The 17,046-nt window shown below is 43.5% G+C and overlaps 1 protein-coding gene across 3 annotated transcripts in view; it reads right to left on the bottom strand.

Moving 5' to 3' along the window:
- Positions 1 to 17,046, bottom strand: part of SPDL1 (spindle apparatus coiled-coil protein 1) — a 210,153-nt gene that overhangs the window by 48,865 nt on the left and 144,242 nt on the right. For all 3 annotated transcript variants that reach the window (XM_085617851.1, XM_085617850.1, XM_085617852.1), the window contains exons 8-10: positions 16,635 to 16,775; positions 14,116 to 14,216; positions 125 to 312 (exon numbers count right to left, since the gene is read on the bottom strand). In XM_085617851.1, coding sequence (XP_085473977.1) covers positions 125 to 312; positions 14,116 to 14,216; positions 16,635 to 16,775 — 430 coding nt within the window. The remainder of the gene's footprint in view (positions 1 to 124; positions 313 to 14,115; positions 14,217 to 16,634; positions 16,776 to 17,046) is intronic.

Raw genomic sequence — 17,046 nt, 5'->3', positions numbered from 1 at the left:
AGGCACTGTAAAGGTAAGCACAAAAGGGCTGGAAGGATCATTTACATTGAAAATTGTATAAAAATGAATTAGTTCACTTGACATCACATAACAAGCTTACATTCTAAAGACCAGTACTGCTTACCATCAGGCTCATATTTCATTTTCACCTCATCCAAATTGATCCGCAGTTTCATATTTTCACTCTGGCAAAGTTTAAGGTGCCTCTCATTAGTAAACAGTTTTCTTTCAAGTTCCAAGACCCGCTGGCTTTCAGCTAAGGCTTTCATCCGTTGTAATGAAAGCTCATCTTTTATTTTTTCAATCTCCTTACTGTGGGGAAAAAAATGATAGCACAATAATGTGGAATATATCCGTCATCGAGAATAAACAGCTTTCTCATTGATGGACAAATGTGCTTATGTAGCGCTAACAGCACGAGTTTCTAGATGGTAAAGTGATTTTTTTCCCAATGGAAAACTTGATTACCAAACAGGCTCCAACATTTTTTTTAGCACCGAGTTCCCTGGTGAGATGAGTAAGCTTGTCATAGAGTTGCAGAAAAATGGAGCCAACACGAGGGAGGTGCAACGATTCAGTGTGATATCTACAAATTGTGAAATCGTGATTTGATGAATGAGGGAGGGGGCTGGAAATGAAGAGCTTAATGTTTGAGGAGATGGTTGCTAGGGGACATTTTATCAAGTAATGCGTTGCGCTCCAGCCAACCAAATGAAAGGTAGGAGTCATGTGCTCCCATTCCCTGACTAATAGCAAGATTTGTGATTGGGTTGTCTAGTAGTTGGAAGTGATTGATAAATTGTTTTGGCAGACAAGTCCTGATTCTGCTGTAGAAAGTTAACCGACTGCAGAGAAAGCTTGTTACTAGAAAACCCACACTGGGCATATTACGAAGACGAGAACAGGTTACTTACCTTTGATAACGCTCTTTCTGGTAAAGACAATCTAAAAAACCTTTTAAATACTTTCTCTGACTCTAGAGACCGTCTGCTTCCCAGCATCAAATTGATTTTGAACAGTGTGCAGATTCCTAAACTAGGGATATTTTTAAATGGAGAGAACAAGGAAACTGCAGATAGATCGTCTCTCTACCAGATATAGCAGTAACGTTTCCTCCGCTAGAGACATCTAACCACAGATTCCTCACCTTTTTGAATAGATACCAAGGCAATACAGGGTTTATGAAGTGGCTCAACCAAGAAGTACTGTAGAACCAAGTTGCTGAAATGCCAGTCAGTAAAGCTGGCTATCATGAAAGAGACACTCACATTGCCGCCTGACAGATGTGTAGGAGTGGAGCCCAGTGAGCCAAATCAGTGGTGAAAGCCGTGCTCTTTGGAATGAGCCCTTTACTCTTCCACAGGCTGCTTCTTGACCAAAGCACAGCAGATCTTGATGCAGAGCACGATTCAGACAGATATGGTTCCTCTCTGGACAGTTTTATCCTTCTTCACACCCGCAAACTGAACAAAGAGCTGCTAGTCTACTCTGTGTAATCTGGCACGACTGATGTAAAAGCTCTGCACTTTTCTGGGATCTAGGCAATGAAGTCTACCCTTAGAGGAATGAGGCGGAGCAGAGAGCACCAGTAGGTGATGGTCTGACTGACATGGAATGGTGTCACTACTTTTGGAAGGCAGGATGCCAGAGTTCGTGTAACCAGTTTGTCTGGGAAGAAGGAGGTATACGGCAGGTCAACACAAAGTGCTTGGAAATCACTCACCTGACGCTCCTAATTTATGGCAACGAGGAATATTGTCTTGAGGATGAGAAGACTAAGGAAAGCTGTACAGAGGCTCAAAAGGAGTACACATTAAATATGTGAGGAGCAGGTTAAGATCCCACTACTTACTTGCTGTGGTCCTCCCACTCTCCGGTCCGCCACGGGGGCCAACGTTTGAGCAGAGAGAGTGCTCCTCTTTACCCAGCGTAACAGCTTGCGCTTAACTTCCGGGGGAAAACTATTTAATTCAATGTTAGTCCGGGTGCGCAGCGGACGTGCTGCCGTCTGCGCCCTTCCGCATCCAGATTGCACCGAGGGCTGGAACCCCTGCCCTTTTTATCCCAGGTAAAATCCCTTCTATATCCTACTCAAATTATGCGCTTCGGGCTTATGGGACAATAAGTAAACACCAAAATTATACCCTACTAGAACCGGATCATGACCTGAATCTTTTGACTTCCCTTGGCTGCAAGCGATCCCTTACTAAGACTCCTATCAGATATTATAAGTCTGAGAAAGATGAAAAACTAGATAACTTGCACGAAAACAAGTCTTTTAAATGTTCTTTAAAAAAATGCAAGATCTCTTGTTAAGAATGGACCAGAATTAGCACTCCATGTGGATGCCTAAGAGAGACATAATATTGGTCACTGAAACATGGGCACACAAAGCCTCTGGCTCAGATCTGATCGAAGCTATACCCTCTGGATATAAAATGGTCCATGTGGACAGGAAACTAAAGAGAGAAGGTGGACTAACTATCATTATCAGAGACTCTATTTACATATACGCAATGTGATAATTGGGTTGGTGATGTATCTCCTTTACACTTTTGGCCGAGGCACGAAGTTATGATGACAGTCTTCCATGTTTGTTTATGTTTGATTGTTATAGTAAAACAATGCATATGATTTTGTTCCAACCTGTCATGGAATGGGATGGACGAGTACAACACTGGACATGTACAGCTGTTAGTACCAGCCAACATATCAAAGGTTGGAACTGGAGACAGTGGAGGAACTTATATTGTACTAAGAAAGCAAGAAAGAAAGCAATTATAGACAGTGACCTGCTGTACAATCTTGTGGTCATTATTAGAGGCAAATGATCCAACACCAGCAGCTGTTCCTTGTTCCTTGTTTCTCATTTGCTGTAATTGACATGGTCATCCACTCCATATCCCATCCCAATTCCTTATTTTGTCTTCCTCCTATTTCCTTTTCTAAATGTACTTTGTATGTTTAACAAAATGCAAATAAAGATATTTAAAAAAAAATAAAAAATCAGAGACTATTAATATAAAGTACACTGCAGGATCAAATGCTGCAAGATGTGAAAATATATTTTTTCAAATTGAACTAACAAAAAAACTATTTACTTAATGGAACACTTCTATATCGCCCCCCGGGTCCTAGAGAAACATTTCTTGCTACTGTGAACATCTTAATCGAGCACGGTGTCACCAGCTCTGATTATTTAGTACTAGGTGACTTCAATTTTCACCTAGAAAATGTTGATGGCCGGGATACTACTCATTTGTTAGAACTTATGGAGACCCTAGGCCTTGACCAAAGAAATGAAGACCCGAACCACTCAGCGGGCCATACACTGGGCGGGATTTTCTCAAACAGTCCCTCCCTAGTAGTCACAGATATTCTTCCCCTAGTATTATCTGAACATAAGGCTATATTATTTTCTAGCAGTCTCCCCCTGTCACAAAAAGTGGCCAGAGCATCACCATCAGTGATCCTCAATTTCAGATCATGGAGCAAGGTAAATTCACACGATCTCAATAGAACCCTGGTAAACACTTGGTCCACAGTGAATATAGTGGATGACTATGTGGATATAGCTGCTCGTAAATACACTATCTGGACAAAAGAGGCCATGGACCTCTTAGCACAAGAAAAAAAAAAAAAAATACCGGCTCGGCACTCCATCCGAACCCTGGTTCGCGGAGACCTTAAGGTCACAGAAAAAAACTTGTAGGAGATTGGAAGGAAATTGGAGATCCACATATGATTCTGGAGATAGGGTGACCTAAAAAAAGCCATTGCTGAATATAAATCTCTGAAACATAGGGAGAAACCAAATATTTCACCGAAAAGATTCTGTTGGCTGAAAACTCAGCCAAAGAGCTTTTTAAGACTATAACAAAATTATCAAAAATGGCAACAAAAAAGGCCAGCACGTTAAATAAAACCTTCTGACACCCTTTCCAACTTCTTTCAATTAGAAGTCACAGAGGTTTTCGATTTCTTCAATCTAAATCATAAGGAAGGACCCACTGCCCCTGAGAACAACAATTCTCAATAGGTTCTCCCCCCTTGAAAGAGAGCAGGTCATGAAACTTATTACAGCCTGTAAATCAGGATCTCCACTTTCCCCTGTCCCCCCAAAATCATACATTTAGCTCCTAAGATGTTCAAGGAACTGCTCACACAAATCCTTAACAAAGTGCTTAATACAGGACGCATTCCCACTGATTAAAAGATGGCATCTATCCTCCCCATACTAAAAAGAAGTAACCTGGATCCCCTGGAACCTAGTAGTTATAGACCCATCTCCAGGCTTCCCTTCCCGGCCAAACTACTTGAAAAGGCAATAAACAACGAGTTGTTGGCCTGTATAGATAATAATCTGCTGGACCCTTCACAATACGCTTTCGGAAAGGCACATAGCACAGAAACTGCTTGGCTTGCAGCTTCCGAAGAGATCAGCTGGACCTTGGATAAAGGTGATCAAGCGGTCTTGATATTAACTCGATCTCTCTGCGACCTTTGACACGGTTAACCACACTATCTTGATTAACGGACTAAGGGATATGGGAATAAGAGGATCTGCCTTAACTCTACTGCAAGATTTCTTAACAAACAGAAGAAATCATGTTGCATTGGGCAACTGTACATCTGAGCAATTCAGTTTGCCATGTGGGGAGCCACAGGGCTCCTCATTAAGCCCTACCCTTTTCAACATGTACGTCGCCCCCCTGATCAAATTGATAAAGTCCCTGGGGTTTTCGGTAGTGTCTTACGGCGATGACACACAAATTGTGGCGTCTATCCCCAAAGACTCTAAAGAAGTAGGCCATAGATTCAGCTCTTGTATGATGCTAGTTGATCACTTGATAAAAACAAAATTGCCTAAAGCTAAACTCTGGCAAAAGAGAGGTGTTACTTTTCGCAAACGATTGATCTGTTTGGTCACCTAGCTGGTGGCCCCAGAATATAGGACCTTTGCCGACACGGACTCAAAAAGGAAGAAATTTGGGAGTAATTTTTGATGATAAGCTCTAATTTGATTATCAAATAAAAGCTCTATCTTCTTCAGTATTTTATTCACTAAAACTGATAAAGAAAATCAGACCTTTCATCCCAAATGAACTTCAAAGATTGGTCGTCACCTCCCTTATCTTGACCAAGCCGGACTATGGAAATGCGCTGTTTTTTGGTATCTGCAAAAAGTCTAAACAGAAATTACAAACACTACAAAATGCGGCAGCCAGACTTCTTGCCGGAATTTCCAAGCATATATCAGCAGCCCAAACTTTGATTAATCTGCACTGGCTACCCATAGCAAAACATCTAGAGTTCAAGACACTGTGCATAACTTTCAAAGCGCTGCATAACTCTGGACCCAGCTACTTTCGTAGTAAGTTAGCCAGGTACTCTCCAAGCAGGAAGCTCAGATCCAAGGAAGCGAGGTTACGATCTACCCCCAGAGCTAAGCTCATGGCTTGGGGTGGTCGGAGTTTCTCTCTGAAGGCAGACACACTTTGGAACGCACCACCTTTACCCATTAAACACTGTTCTGACTTCCTGAGCTTTCAGAAGCAAGTCAAAACCTGGCTGTTCTCCTACCGATAACAAGTAATTCCCTCTGTCCAGGCCTCGCATCTCATGTTCGCCTCAGCGCCAAGACGCCTCCGGGCAATCGAGCGCTATACAAACCTAAAAAACAAATCAGCATAACAAAGGGTGGAGTCCTTTAAGAAAAAGCATCTCAAAAGGGGAGTTAAACAAGGAGATCTGGTCCAGCAACTGCAGGAAGGCCAAAAGAGCAGAGGGATACCCTTTAACTATCCCAGAAGCAAAGTCTTTCCAGGCGAGGGATAGAATAATCAACACAACATCAGACAACCAGGCCTGAAGGGAGTCTGTTGTGTCCCGCATCAAACCAAAAATGTATCCCAATGACTGGCAGATACATTTTTCGGCGATAGGTGCCTGACCGCCAAGATGACATCAACCAACTCCGGTGGAAGTTCAGCCGTCCCCACTCAATCTACAAGCATGAAGTTGGAAACTGGAGAGTCAGTGCAGGACCCTACACCATTGCTGTGACAGCATATCCTTTACAGAGGGGCAGCCTGATCGGAAGACAGATGCTCATGCCCAAAAGCACTAGATAACACACTCTCCATTCCCAATTCGGTGACAATACGATGACTTGGGCCTGGCCAGTCATGAACATCTTAACACAATGTAATAGCAAAGGGAGGCCAATGGGGCAATCTAATGCTACCTAGGGGAAGAGAGGAACAATCACAGACTACCTCCTCCAACCATAAATCATTCAACACCAAACAGTATCCTATTTGTACAATGTTCGAGGCTAAATCTTCACAAATCCACAGATGCCCTATTGGTGTCATGCTTCATCATCGGTTCTCATCATGGTCTCTAAAAACCAGGATGGGCTCAACCATATTCCAGGGAGCACTGTGGATAATTTCCTGCCAGGGACCTTGCAATAAAAATACCTAAGGACACCTAGGTATCCCTATATTTTTTATGCTCATTGTTAGAAATGGAGGTCTATAGTTGGCAGAGGTAGGTACCTTTGTCCAAATAGGGACTGTTGCTTCTAGTCAGGGTAAGGGGGATACACTTCTAAAATAACCCCTGCTCAACTCCTTGGTAGCTTGGCACGAGCAGACAGGCTTATCTCAGAGGCAGTGTGTAAAGCATTTGTGAACACATACAGTAATACACTGAAAACACTACAAATGGACACCACACCCATTTAGAAAAATAAGTAATCTTTATCCAAAGCAAAACCAAACGACAAAAATCTGCAATACAGTAATGCAAATATGACTTTCAGATGGTAGAAATAGCTCAGTTCAAAGCAAATTGCAGATACAACACTTTTCAAACAAAGTACCTTGGATGCATCACGCAAACAAACAAAACGAGCCGCAGGGAAGGTGATGCGTCGGTTTTTTTACTGCAGCACAGGGGAGGTCATGCGTTGGTTCCTTACCGGAGAGGAGGTGATGCGTCAGTTTCCTATTGCATGGGGAGGTTTTGCGTCGGTTTCTTACTGCGTCCCCAAACGATGTGACAGACTTGGCACCTCGATGCGACGAGACGACGCGTGGATTCCTGCAGCCGCACAGCGGGCCTGGTGTCGAAATCGGTGCGGTGATCTCGGACTTCGGAGATCGATGCACTCGATGCGGCGTGCAGAGATTTCTTGAGCCGCATGATGCGCTGCAATGGTTTCTTCAGCGATGCGTCAGAAACAGGTACGGATGCGTCACGCTTCCCGGTGTTGCGTTTATTTCTCCAGCTCCCGGAGGAAAACAGTCTCTAGAGGTCCAAAACAACAGCAGGCACCTCTTTGCAGGACAGAACTCCCAGCAAGGAAGTTCAGCGGAGCGGGTGGTGAAGTATTTGTGTCCCGAAGACTTCAGAACAGGAGGCAAGCTCAATTTCAAGCCCTTGGAGATCTCCTTTCAAGCAAGGGACGCAGCAAACAGCAAAGTCCTTTTCTGCTTTCCTCGGCAGCAAGTACCCACTGCAGCCCAACCCCAGACAGCAAACAGCACATGGGCAGTATTCCTCCTCAGCTTCTCCAGCTCTTCTCCTTTGCAAAGGTTCCTCTTGATTACCAGAAATGATCTAAAGTTCTGGGTTGTGGACCCCAATATTTATATCTCAAAATCCTTTGTTCGCTGGTGGAAGAGAAGCCCTGAGCATAAAGGTTTTCTTGGCAGTTGGAATTCTTTGCAAACAGGGACAATTTTTTCCTGCACTGACTGTGTATTTATATGTATGTGGAGCTTGAATAAATCTAGCAATACCGGACTTACGGTAATCTTTTCACCAGATTGCTTCTAGCTTTAAATTTAATTATCTGCGGTTTTCATTCAGATCTAAATCTCTGGTCGTTATTAAATTTGGCGTGTCAGATGACCACATTCACTGGGGAAATTGCATCTGAAGCGGTTAATATCAGATGCTGAAATCTATAGTGCTTAATTTGCAAATTACTGTACTCCTCTAAAGAATTCTGCAGCAAGGTCGAAGGAGGTCAACTGCCGTCGCTCAATCTCAAAGCATTGAGATGCAGATTGCGCAAGTCCGGGTGCAGCACTCTGCCCTGCTGCTGCAAGAAAAGATCCTCCCGAAGCAGCAGCTTGATCAGAGGACAAATGCTCATGCCCAGGAGTTCAGGGTACCACACTGCTACCTTGATCCGGTGCCACTAGGCTGACTTGGACCTGGCCGCTCCTGGTCTTCTTCAGAGTTCAGGGCAGGAGAGGAAACGGCAAGTACACGTTCAAAGCTCAACTCTAGACATCTAAGAAAGAGAGCTGCCTTGGAAATTCCAACATGTCAAAGTGCTGACGTGTGTTCTCAATGACGGCGAAAAGCTAGAGATTGGGTTTTCCCCAATGCTGTTAGGCACCCTACGTCAGCACTGGGTGCAACTTCCATTCCCTATTTGCTAGTCATCTGCTACTTAGGTTGTCCACAGCTGATGTTTAAAGATACTACCAGGTGGTCCCCTGGATGCCCAGCCACTTTGAGGTACATAGCCTCCTGACACAGGAACCAAGACCCCACCCTGCTTGTTGCAGTGCCGCATAGCAGTGGTGTTTTCTGTGAGCATCTGCACAAGCCTTCCTGATAGTGGTCAGGAAGGCCTTCAATGTTTAATGTATCACCCACAACTACAACAAACTAATGAGGAGCCGAAGTTCCAACGAACACCAGAGGCCTCGGATCTCTGCCTGTCCCAGACGGCCTCACCAATCCAGTAGTGATGCATCTGAGACCACTGTCAGTTAAGGGTGGGGTACGGCGAGGGCCTGCCACTGATCCAATCATGCTTCAGTAGCCACCACTGCACATCAGTTGCCCCTGACATTGTGCCCATTGGATTTGAAGTTCAACTGCAAACCCACATATGCCATTTGGGATGTGTGGCCAGCTGGATGCAGGAGGCAAGCAACCACAAGAGGGTCAGTAATCTACACTGAGATACAGGACAGAGGTTGAAACCTCATGACCATAGCCCGAATATCCTGGTCTGTCTATTCACGGGAAAGGCCTGAAATCATACTGTATCCAGAATAACTCTGATGAAAGGCAGTGCCTGTTAAGGACTCAGGTGTGAATTTGGCATGTTTATAGTGTACCCCAACTATTTTGAGAGATTTGCCGTTGAATGGAGGTGGCTGCCTTCATCAGCTAGGTCATGGAGGTAGGGTAAAGATCGGTACCTAGACCTCCGAAGGTTTGCAGCGACAACCACCACCACATGTGTGAGCACCTGAGGGGCACTGGGTAACCCGAAAGGGAGCAGTGCAAAATGAAAACTCTCCTGGCCCTAGTGAGCCGCAGATACAGTCAGTGGGCCTGCAGGACGGACAGGAATAACAAAAAAAATCAGCATCCTGCAGGTCTAATGTCAGTATTCAGTCTTCCTTGTCTATGGCAGACAGGACCTGGGCAAGAGTATGCATTTTGAATTTGCCCTAACGCAGATAGGCATCTAAAATAGTATGAAGACATCCATACTTCTTCAGGCACAAGGAAGCAGCAGGAATAACATCTAAGGCTGGAACCCTCTCTACAACCCCTTTTGCCAGTTCCTGCTGCACACACAGATGGTCCTCTGTCAGCTGCCCTGAAGGTGGTAGACAGTGAAGCGGACATTTTTGAGGACCCACTTGTCTTAAGTGATGAGCTTGCAACCCTTAGAGGAAATATCAGATCCTGCCTCGGACAGGCTGGCTGTGTGCCAGCAAGGACACATTAAAGGGGTCTTGTGGTTGCAGCTCCTACAGGGGTAGAGGAGGGGACTGAACTGCATGTTATCCCTGTAAAATCGCAGTCTCTGAGAACCAAGATGCTGGCCACAAAAAAGGGGAAAAGTCTGGCATTGATGAAGTGTAAACCACTGCCTTAGCCATGAAGAGGGTGAAATTGTCTTGTGGGAGCAAGAAGGAACAAGAAACAAGCTGTGGCTCGGCTCTCCTTGAAATGTTCCAATGCGGAGTCTGCTTTTTCTCCGAAAAAGACAATATTTGTCAAATGGCATGTCATTAATAGATGCCTGGACATCTCCAGAGAATCCAATAGACCTAATCAAGGAATGGTGCCTAAGGGCCACATTGCTCGCTCTAAGCATTCAGTCATGTCCATTCCAGAACGAAAGACAGATTTGTCTGCATCGCAGCCATCCTGAATAACCTGGGTAAGGGATGCCCGAAGGTCGTCCGAAACAGTTGGTAAACCCTGTGGCACAGAATCTCAAAGGGCATAAGAATAACAGCACAGAAGACAACTGCCATTCACAGATCTGACGGCCAGGCTGGAAGAAGAAAAAAAACAGTATACTTAGTGTCTCTACGCATTTGGATTTGCAATCCGGTGGAGTGATAGGGAATGCATTGGGTTTCATTTTAATGGTTGATGTCCGTACCAACAAACTCTCTGACCACAGCAACCTCAAAAACTACAGGCCAATGTCCTTGCTTCCCTTCCCAGCTAAAGTACTGGAAAAGACTAGCAACAGGCAACTCAAGGCACACCTGGAGGAGAACCTGCTACTCTATGCCTCCCAATCCGGCAGGAGTAACAGGACCGAGACGCCCAGAGTGCAGCCACAGACAACATACGAACCCTCCACGACTGAGGAGAAACAGCAGCTTTGATTCTCCTCGACCTCTTGGCAGCCTTTACCCCGTATCCCACCACACGCTAATGAATCAGCATTCAAGAGGACACACTCCGATGGATCACCTCCTTCCTCACAGGAAAGACACAGGGTCTGCCTACCGCCTGTCACCTTCAAACCCAAGGGTATCTTCCCCCAGGGCTCATTGCGCAGCCCTAGGCTCTTCAACGCCAGAATCATCACATTTCACGGTCTTAACATAATATCCTAAGTGGACAGTAACCAACTCATCTCCCTCACTGTGACCCTGCCACTACCAGAACCAATTTCCACAGATGCATGACAAGCGTTGTCAGCTGGGTGAATAACAACTGCCTGAAGCTAAACACAGACACGGCGGAAGTACTGATCTTCGGCAACAGCAACCTCTGGAACGGCTCCCAGTGGCCCTCAGACCTGGCACACTCACCCATACCCGCCGACCACGCCAGAAACCTCAGGATCATCATTGATGAGAAACTCACCAAGAAATCACAGATCAATGCCGTCTCCTCTGCCTGCTTCCTCACTCTGCGCATTGTACGGAAGATTTTCAAGTGGCTACCCCTAAACACGAGACGTACAGTGACACAGGCCCTCGTCACCAGCCGACTAGAGTATGGCAATGCTCTCTACGTATGAATAGCCGCACAACTCCTACAGAGACTTTAAAGTCATACCTGCAGCCAGACTCGTCATAGACCGCCCCCCCAAGAACGTACATCACACACCCCTTAGGCACCTCAAATGGCTCCCCGTACAGAACAGGTGCCAATTCAAGCTTCTAACCCCCGCACACAAGGCTCTACACAACCAAGGACCAGCCTACATTAACCACTGCCTGAACTTTTTCACCAATCATAGAGAAGATTATGCTCAGCTTGCCGATCACCTGATGTATCCACAAAGCAGAAGCGGAAAATGCTCCTCCTCACACATCGCAGCAAAGACCAGGCAACCTCCCCATGTAGCCCCGGACCATCACATCACTTCCAAAATTCTGAAGGGCCCTCAAGACCTGGGGGTTCGAATGAGCCTTCTTGCACCTGTAAGCGCCTGGATACCCTATCGGGAACATAGCAGCGCTATATAGAAACTGATTGATGGACTTTGCTGAACTCCGCATCCAAAGTCAGAGAGTCAATCAATGTCAATCCTGTCGGTTGATTGGCACCCCTGAAAAATGTTTCCACAAAGTGCCCAAGGGCAAAATATCTGAACCAGAAGGGTTGCCAAAAGCCTGCATGCAGGTGAATCCGGGTGCGATCTCAGTCGTGGTGGATTCTGCTTGGCCTTGGACAGCATTATAGGCTACACATCCTCCTTCCGTTGTCGACTGCATCAGCTTCTATGTGAAAGGAAGCAGTGTATGGATGGAACCAGAGTCGTATGAAATGCGGGTCCAAGAGGTGCAGACGGCACAGCAGGCAGACCCATTGGTGAGAGTTCGACTGGAGGCCCTTGCGTATACTTGATGCCCGAAGATGCTCCAGAGGGAGCAGCAAAGTGCCAAAATATGCAGCACAGCCTTCCTGAAGGACTCTACTTGTTGGATCAAAATCTAAATCAGCTCCAATGAAGATCGGGAGGAACACAGACGTCCTCGCACCCTTTCTGGAGTCCGAGAGTAGCAGGAAGGGGCCAATTCCAGTTTCATCTTCTTGTTCTCATTAGAAGACTTTGAATCCAATGCTGATATGCCACAGGAAATACTTTGGTACCGGTAACAGGCCTTCCTTTTGACTTCAATCGATCACTGAGTGGAGTTGTCTTGCTTTTAGCAATGTAAAGTTTGGCCTCATGGTCCCCTATGGCCTTTGGGTACATCTGTGCACAGTCATCACAAGCCAGGAGTCATGGTCTGACCCCAGGCACTACAAAAAGACTTGGCGAGAGTCTGTCAATTACATATGCTTGCGCCATTGCCCTACACAGTTCAAACCCTGTTTGCACGATGAATAATCTTGGGAAAAAAGCTAGGACAAAAGACCAAGGAAAAGCTCCAGACTCGCGTCTGGAGGAGTGGCAAAAAAGGAACTGATCTCAGTCGCATGGGTGGAACTCATATTGAAAATGTTACAGAGATATTCTGAAGTAAAGGGCATCAAAGAGCAGGCAAAATTGGAAGTATGTTTATGGGGATGATATCCAGATTCATTTGTGCTGGAAAAATGACACAGAGAAGAATGTAAGCATAGCAGTGTCTCTCCATCAAATAACATTTTGGATGAAAGATAGTTTTGTCCGCCTGTCTTCATAATAGAGGCTGATCCAGCGTCACTCACTTCCAGCTAACCTATGGACTTTGATCCTGCTTCTCCCTCACATAAGGTCAAGGGTTTTGGCATAATTTTTCAACCTCAATTTCACCCCAGAATTTAATTCAGTTGTCACAGGACCTAACCTGCAACCTTGTCTCCTTCACAAAAGTGTTCCTGCTTCTCCAATCTAACCTTTGTCCATTGGTTATGGCACTTCTGGATTAATGCAAAACAAATAAACGTGCCTTCCCAAAACTCATTCCCTCTCTTCATAGAATGCAAACCCAGGCAGATAAAATAATCCTCCATCTGTAAAGAAATGAAAACTGAGCAAAACCTGAAAGCACTACGGTTTCTGTTTGAATCAAATTGAAAATACTTTGGTTTTATACGTAAAGCACCCGGTAGCAAAGATCCTTGCTACCTCCAGAAACTAACTTGCTGCAGTGCTCTAGTCAGAAACACATACTCTACCTCTTTAAAAATCTAATAACACTTCCAGATAAGCAGGCCAAAACCAAGTAATACTCCTTAGTCCTCAGATCCAAATAAAACATGTAAACACAAGAGACTACTGAAATCCCACATTTTCAGACTAGCATTCAAATAAACATCCAACCACAATATGAAAATAAACTAAGAAAGACAAATCGAGGCCCAACTTTTGAATCCATATGGACTCTATTGTCTCTTTTTTATTCAGCTAAGCTCAATCAAAAAACTTTCTCTTTCATTTCATCTAGCGCTCTAAAGTGGCTTAGACAACATAGTGCTTCATAAAACGTCTGACTAAACTCAAATGTTAATAAATATATAACTAAATACATAAATGCCTACACAAAGGCTGAATCAGCACGGCGATGTCAATGACAACAATCCAAATTGGGAAGACTTGCATTTTATCAATGGAATGCAGGAAATTGTGATCTCAGATTGCAGAAAATTGGACTCTTCAAGGGCCAACACTGCAAAAATAAGGGTTACGCAATCTTTTGGTTACGAAAGAAACTGAAATCTAAAACAGAACAGTGAATGTTCAAAAGAAGTGATAACAGGTACCACAAGATGCATAATCATAATCTGCAAAAAGCCTAAAAGCACTTTAAAATTCCCACAGTATACATATGATGAAAACAAATTAACATGAGAATCAAGGCACAAACTTGTATGTTTACTTACTTTGAGGACTCAAGCTTCATTTTAAGCAAATCCACATAATAGGTTTCATCTCGGTTGCCTTCTTCATTGTTATCGTTGCAAGTGACCTCCAGTTCTTGATTCTGCAAAAAGGAAAAGTAATACCATAGAAATATATATATTCCATCCCAGTGAAAAGCCATTAAGCATGGCCCAATAAAATGCTATTTTATTATTTACAAAAATTGCACTAATAAACACACAATTTGGCCTTTGCGTTGGATTAATGAATCAATGTATGTTATTTTCACAGTACATAGTAACTAACTTGAGAAAATACTATACCGCTCTAGAACTTACACAACAAATGCAATTCTTTTGACTTTATCCTTGAGGTGCCCGATGCAATTACAAAAGCCAAAAATAATTTTATAAATGAGATTATATAACCTATTTCTCTCAACACTATGATCGAGGTTACCATGAATGTAGTATTGCTCTGGGGTGTAGAGTGGGAGAGTACTGTGTGCAAGGTTGTGGAGTAGCAAGAGGTGCGATTGTGTGTGGGGGTGTATTGATGTATTTTTTGTAGATTTATTTCTTGTAGTTAGCTGTGACTTCACAGATGTTGACACCTATGGTGTCATATGTATGATCTTAGCTGAATAATGAAGATAAACAATTGTGATATTAATTGTAACGAGTCATATGTTTTTTATAATGTGAAATATTAGATAAAAAAGCAAAACTAAAAAAGCAATAAATTAAATAAAATTTGTAAGAAGGATCATTTGGCCTGTGTGGAAAATCATGTTTTGTAAGCCCTACTTTAGAGCTTTGAGAAGCCATTAATCAAAGAAATTTAGGTCTACAGGGTTTACTCTGTACACAATGCTACTATTGTTTACTGGGGGTTGCCATCTTAGGACTACCAGAGTGACAAGGGGAATTATTTAAACATTTGCATCTATTAAACAGGCAATACTGCAGAAGAACAAGCATTACCAGACCTTATGGGAAAGGAATGTGGGTCAATTTGTAGTTTGAGACCTCAGTTGAGTCCATGCACTGGATATAAAAGACTGTGAGGAAAAACTCCTAAGTTCAACAATATTACATCATTCACTTCATTGGCTCCAATGTAGAGCTTATGTTACTTGCTGTGTGAAGTCTCTCAAGATGGTGACCTATTAAAGAGCAGAATGCGAAACAGGGATCTCGTGGTCACAACGAACTGTCGTGTGGGGCAGGGCTTTCCTGGTAATACATACATGTAGCATACAAGTCAGGCCAGGGCTGATTGTATGTCAGCATTGAAAGTGAGTCAGGCTAAGGGCCTAGAAAACTAATATCTTGAATGGTAATGTTAACAGTGTGTGCAATATTACCATATTATTTTTAGACAATGTTTTACAAAGCTGTGTGCTGACATTAGTCAAACTAATAAAGTCGAGAACTGAAAGAACTACATGCCCCGATTAGAGTTACAAGGTCATCCAGCCTAGCACACATCAGGAATGGAAGTAAATAAAATGGCAACAATAGTCTGTATTCTGTACTGCTAGTGTTCCGGAGGGATGATATGATAGGTTCTGCAGGAGTACTCTCTCTCTCTCCTTTACACAGAAAATTGTTGGAGGAATAAAGAGTACCGAGCATTTGGTGAGGTGGACACGAGAACAGACTGTTAAAGGGATATGCCAAAGTATTGCTATGTGGCTGCAGAGCCAGACATCCTTCTTAAGTATGAAGGAATACTTGCATGGCTTAGCATATAAATATTGAGGGAATTCTAATAAACATTCTGGCTAATAAAAATGGAACTGATAACGTGTAGATATTAGGTAGGGACTAGATTAATTTAATGGGAGACTGGAATGTGAGATGTAAAATGTTGGTGATATTTCTGATATTCACATTGTTTTATATTATGACTGTTGAGATGACTGATAATTACTGTCACTCTGATACTTAAGATACATGTACAAACTGTGTATAAGAAATAACCTTTTATTGTAAAATACCAACTGTGAGGGTTTGTTTCTAGAAGTTAGGGCGCAGATGCATATTTATATACTATACATCCTCTGCAGATTGATTACTCTGATAGGGCTATCTAGCCAACACTCTTGATATATATAAGCACAACTTGTTGTGGTTAGGAGTGAGAAACACCTGACCTTTCTCCAAACAATGTATACTACATATTTCTCTTGGTCCTTAGGACATCTACTCCATCTAGGCCCTCCCACCCCACCCCTCCTCACATCCCCAATTACACCCTCTAGGGCAGCGGAGTCACTGATTTCAATTGCCACAATAACTAAGATGGGACGGCGGCATTGTGGTCCTAATTTTAGGGAGCATGGCTTGGCACTATGTGTTGATGGCCAGGTCTAAACCCCAGCAGCAATATTCCAGAATGGTCGTGGATGGAGTGGGTCTTTGACAAAAGCACATTTGGTTGCATGTTCGAATTATACATGTATAAACAAAATAATTTCTAAAAACATAACTGACTGAACAATAACAGGTTGATAATTGGAGTTTCACACTCATACCTGACACTTCACCAGTTGATGAACTTTAATTAAAAGCTTTTCAATTTCACCATTTTTCTGGGCCAACATGGACTGCAAACGTTCACGCTGTTCAGGGTCAGTCTGAGAACCTTTTATTTGAAAAAGTGTTGCAACTTGTACCTGCAAATAAAGACGGAATTGCAAGATTTACACTTTTTACAAAGAGGTTGCTCAAAAGCACACAAGTATGCCAAAGGCTGCTAAGATACTATAAACATTATGGACACACATTGATTAGGTTGCTTATTTGCCAACTGCTTCTACTCCTGTTTTATGTTGGTAACTTTTTTCTAAAATCCACAAATCACCCAAAGGGTCTCTAAGCACTAGGACAGCAAGAGCAGAGATCTACTCAACTGTTGAGCTTTAAAAGAGCCGCTATTTTAGAGAC

The sequence above is a fragment of the Triturus cristatus genome, chromosome 7 (assembly GCF_964204655.1).
Source record: "Triturus cristatus chromosome 7, aTriCri1.1, whole genome shotgun sequence".
Lineage (NCBI taxonomy): Eukaryota > Metazoa > Chordata > Amphibia > Caudata > Salamandridae > Triturus > Triturus cristatus.
Note: the sequence above shows the minus strand (reverse complement) of the source record. Positions and strands in the feature narration are given on the sequence as shown.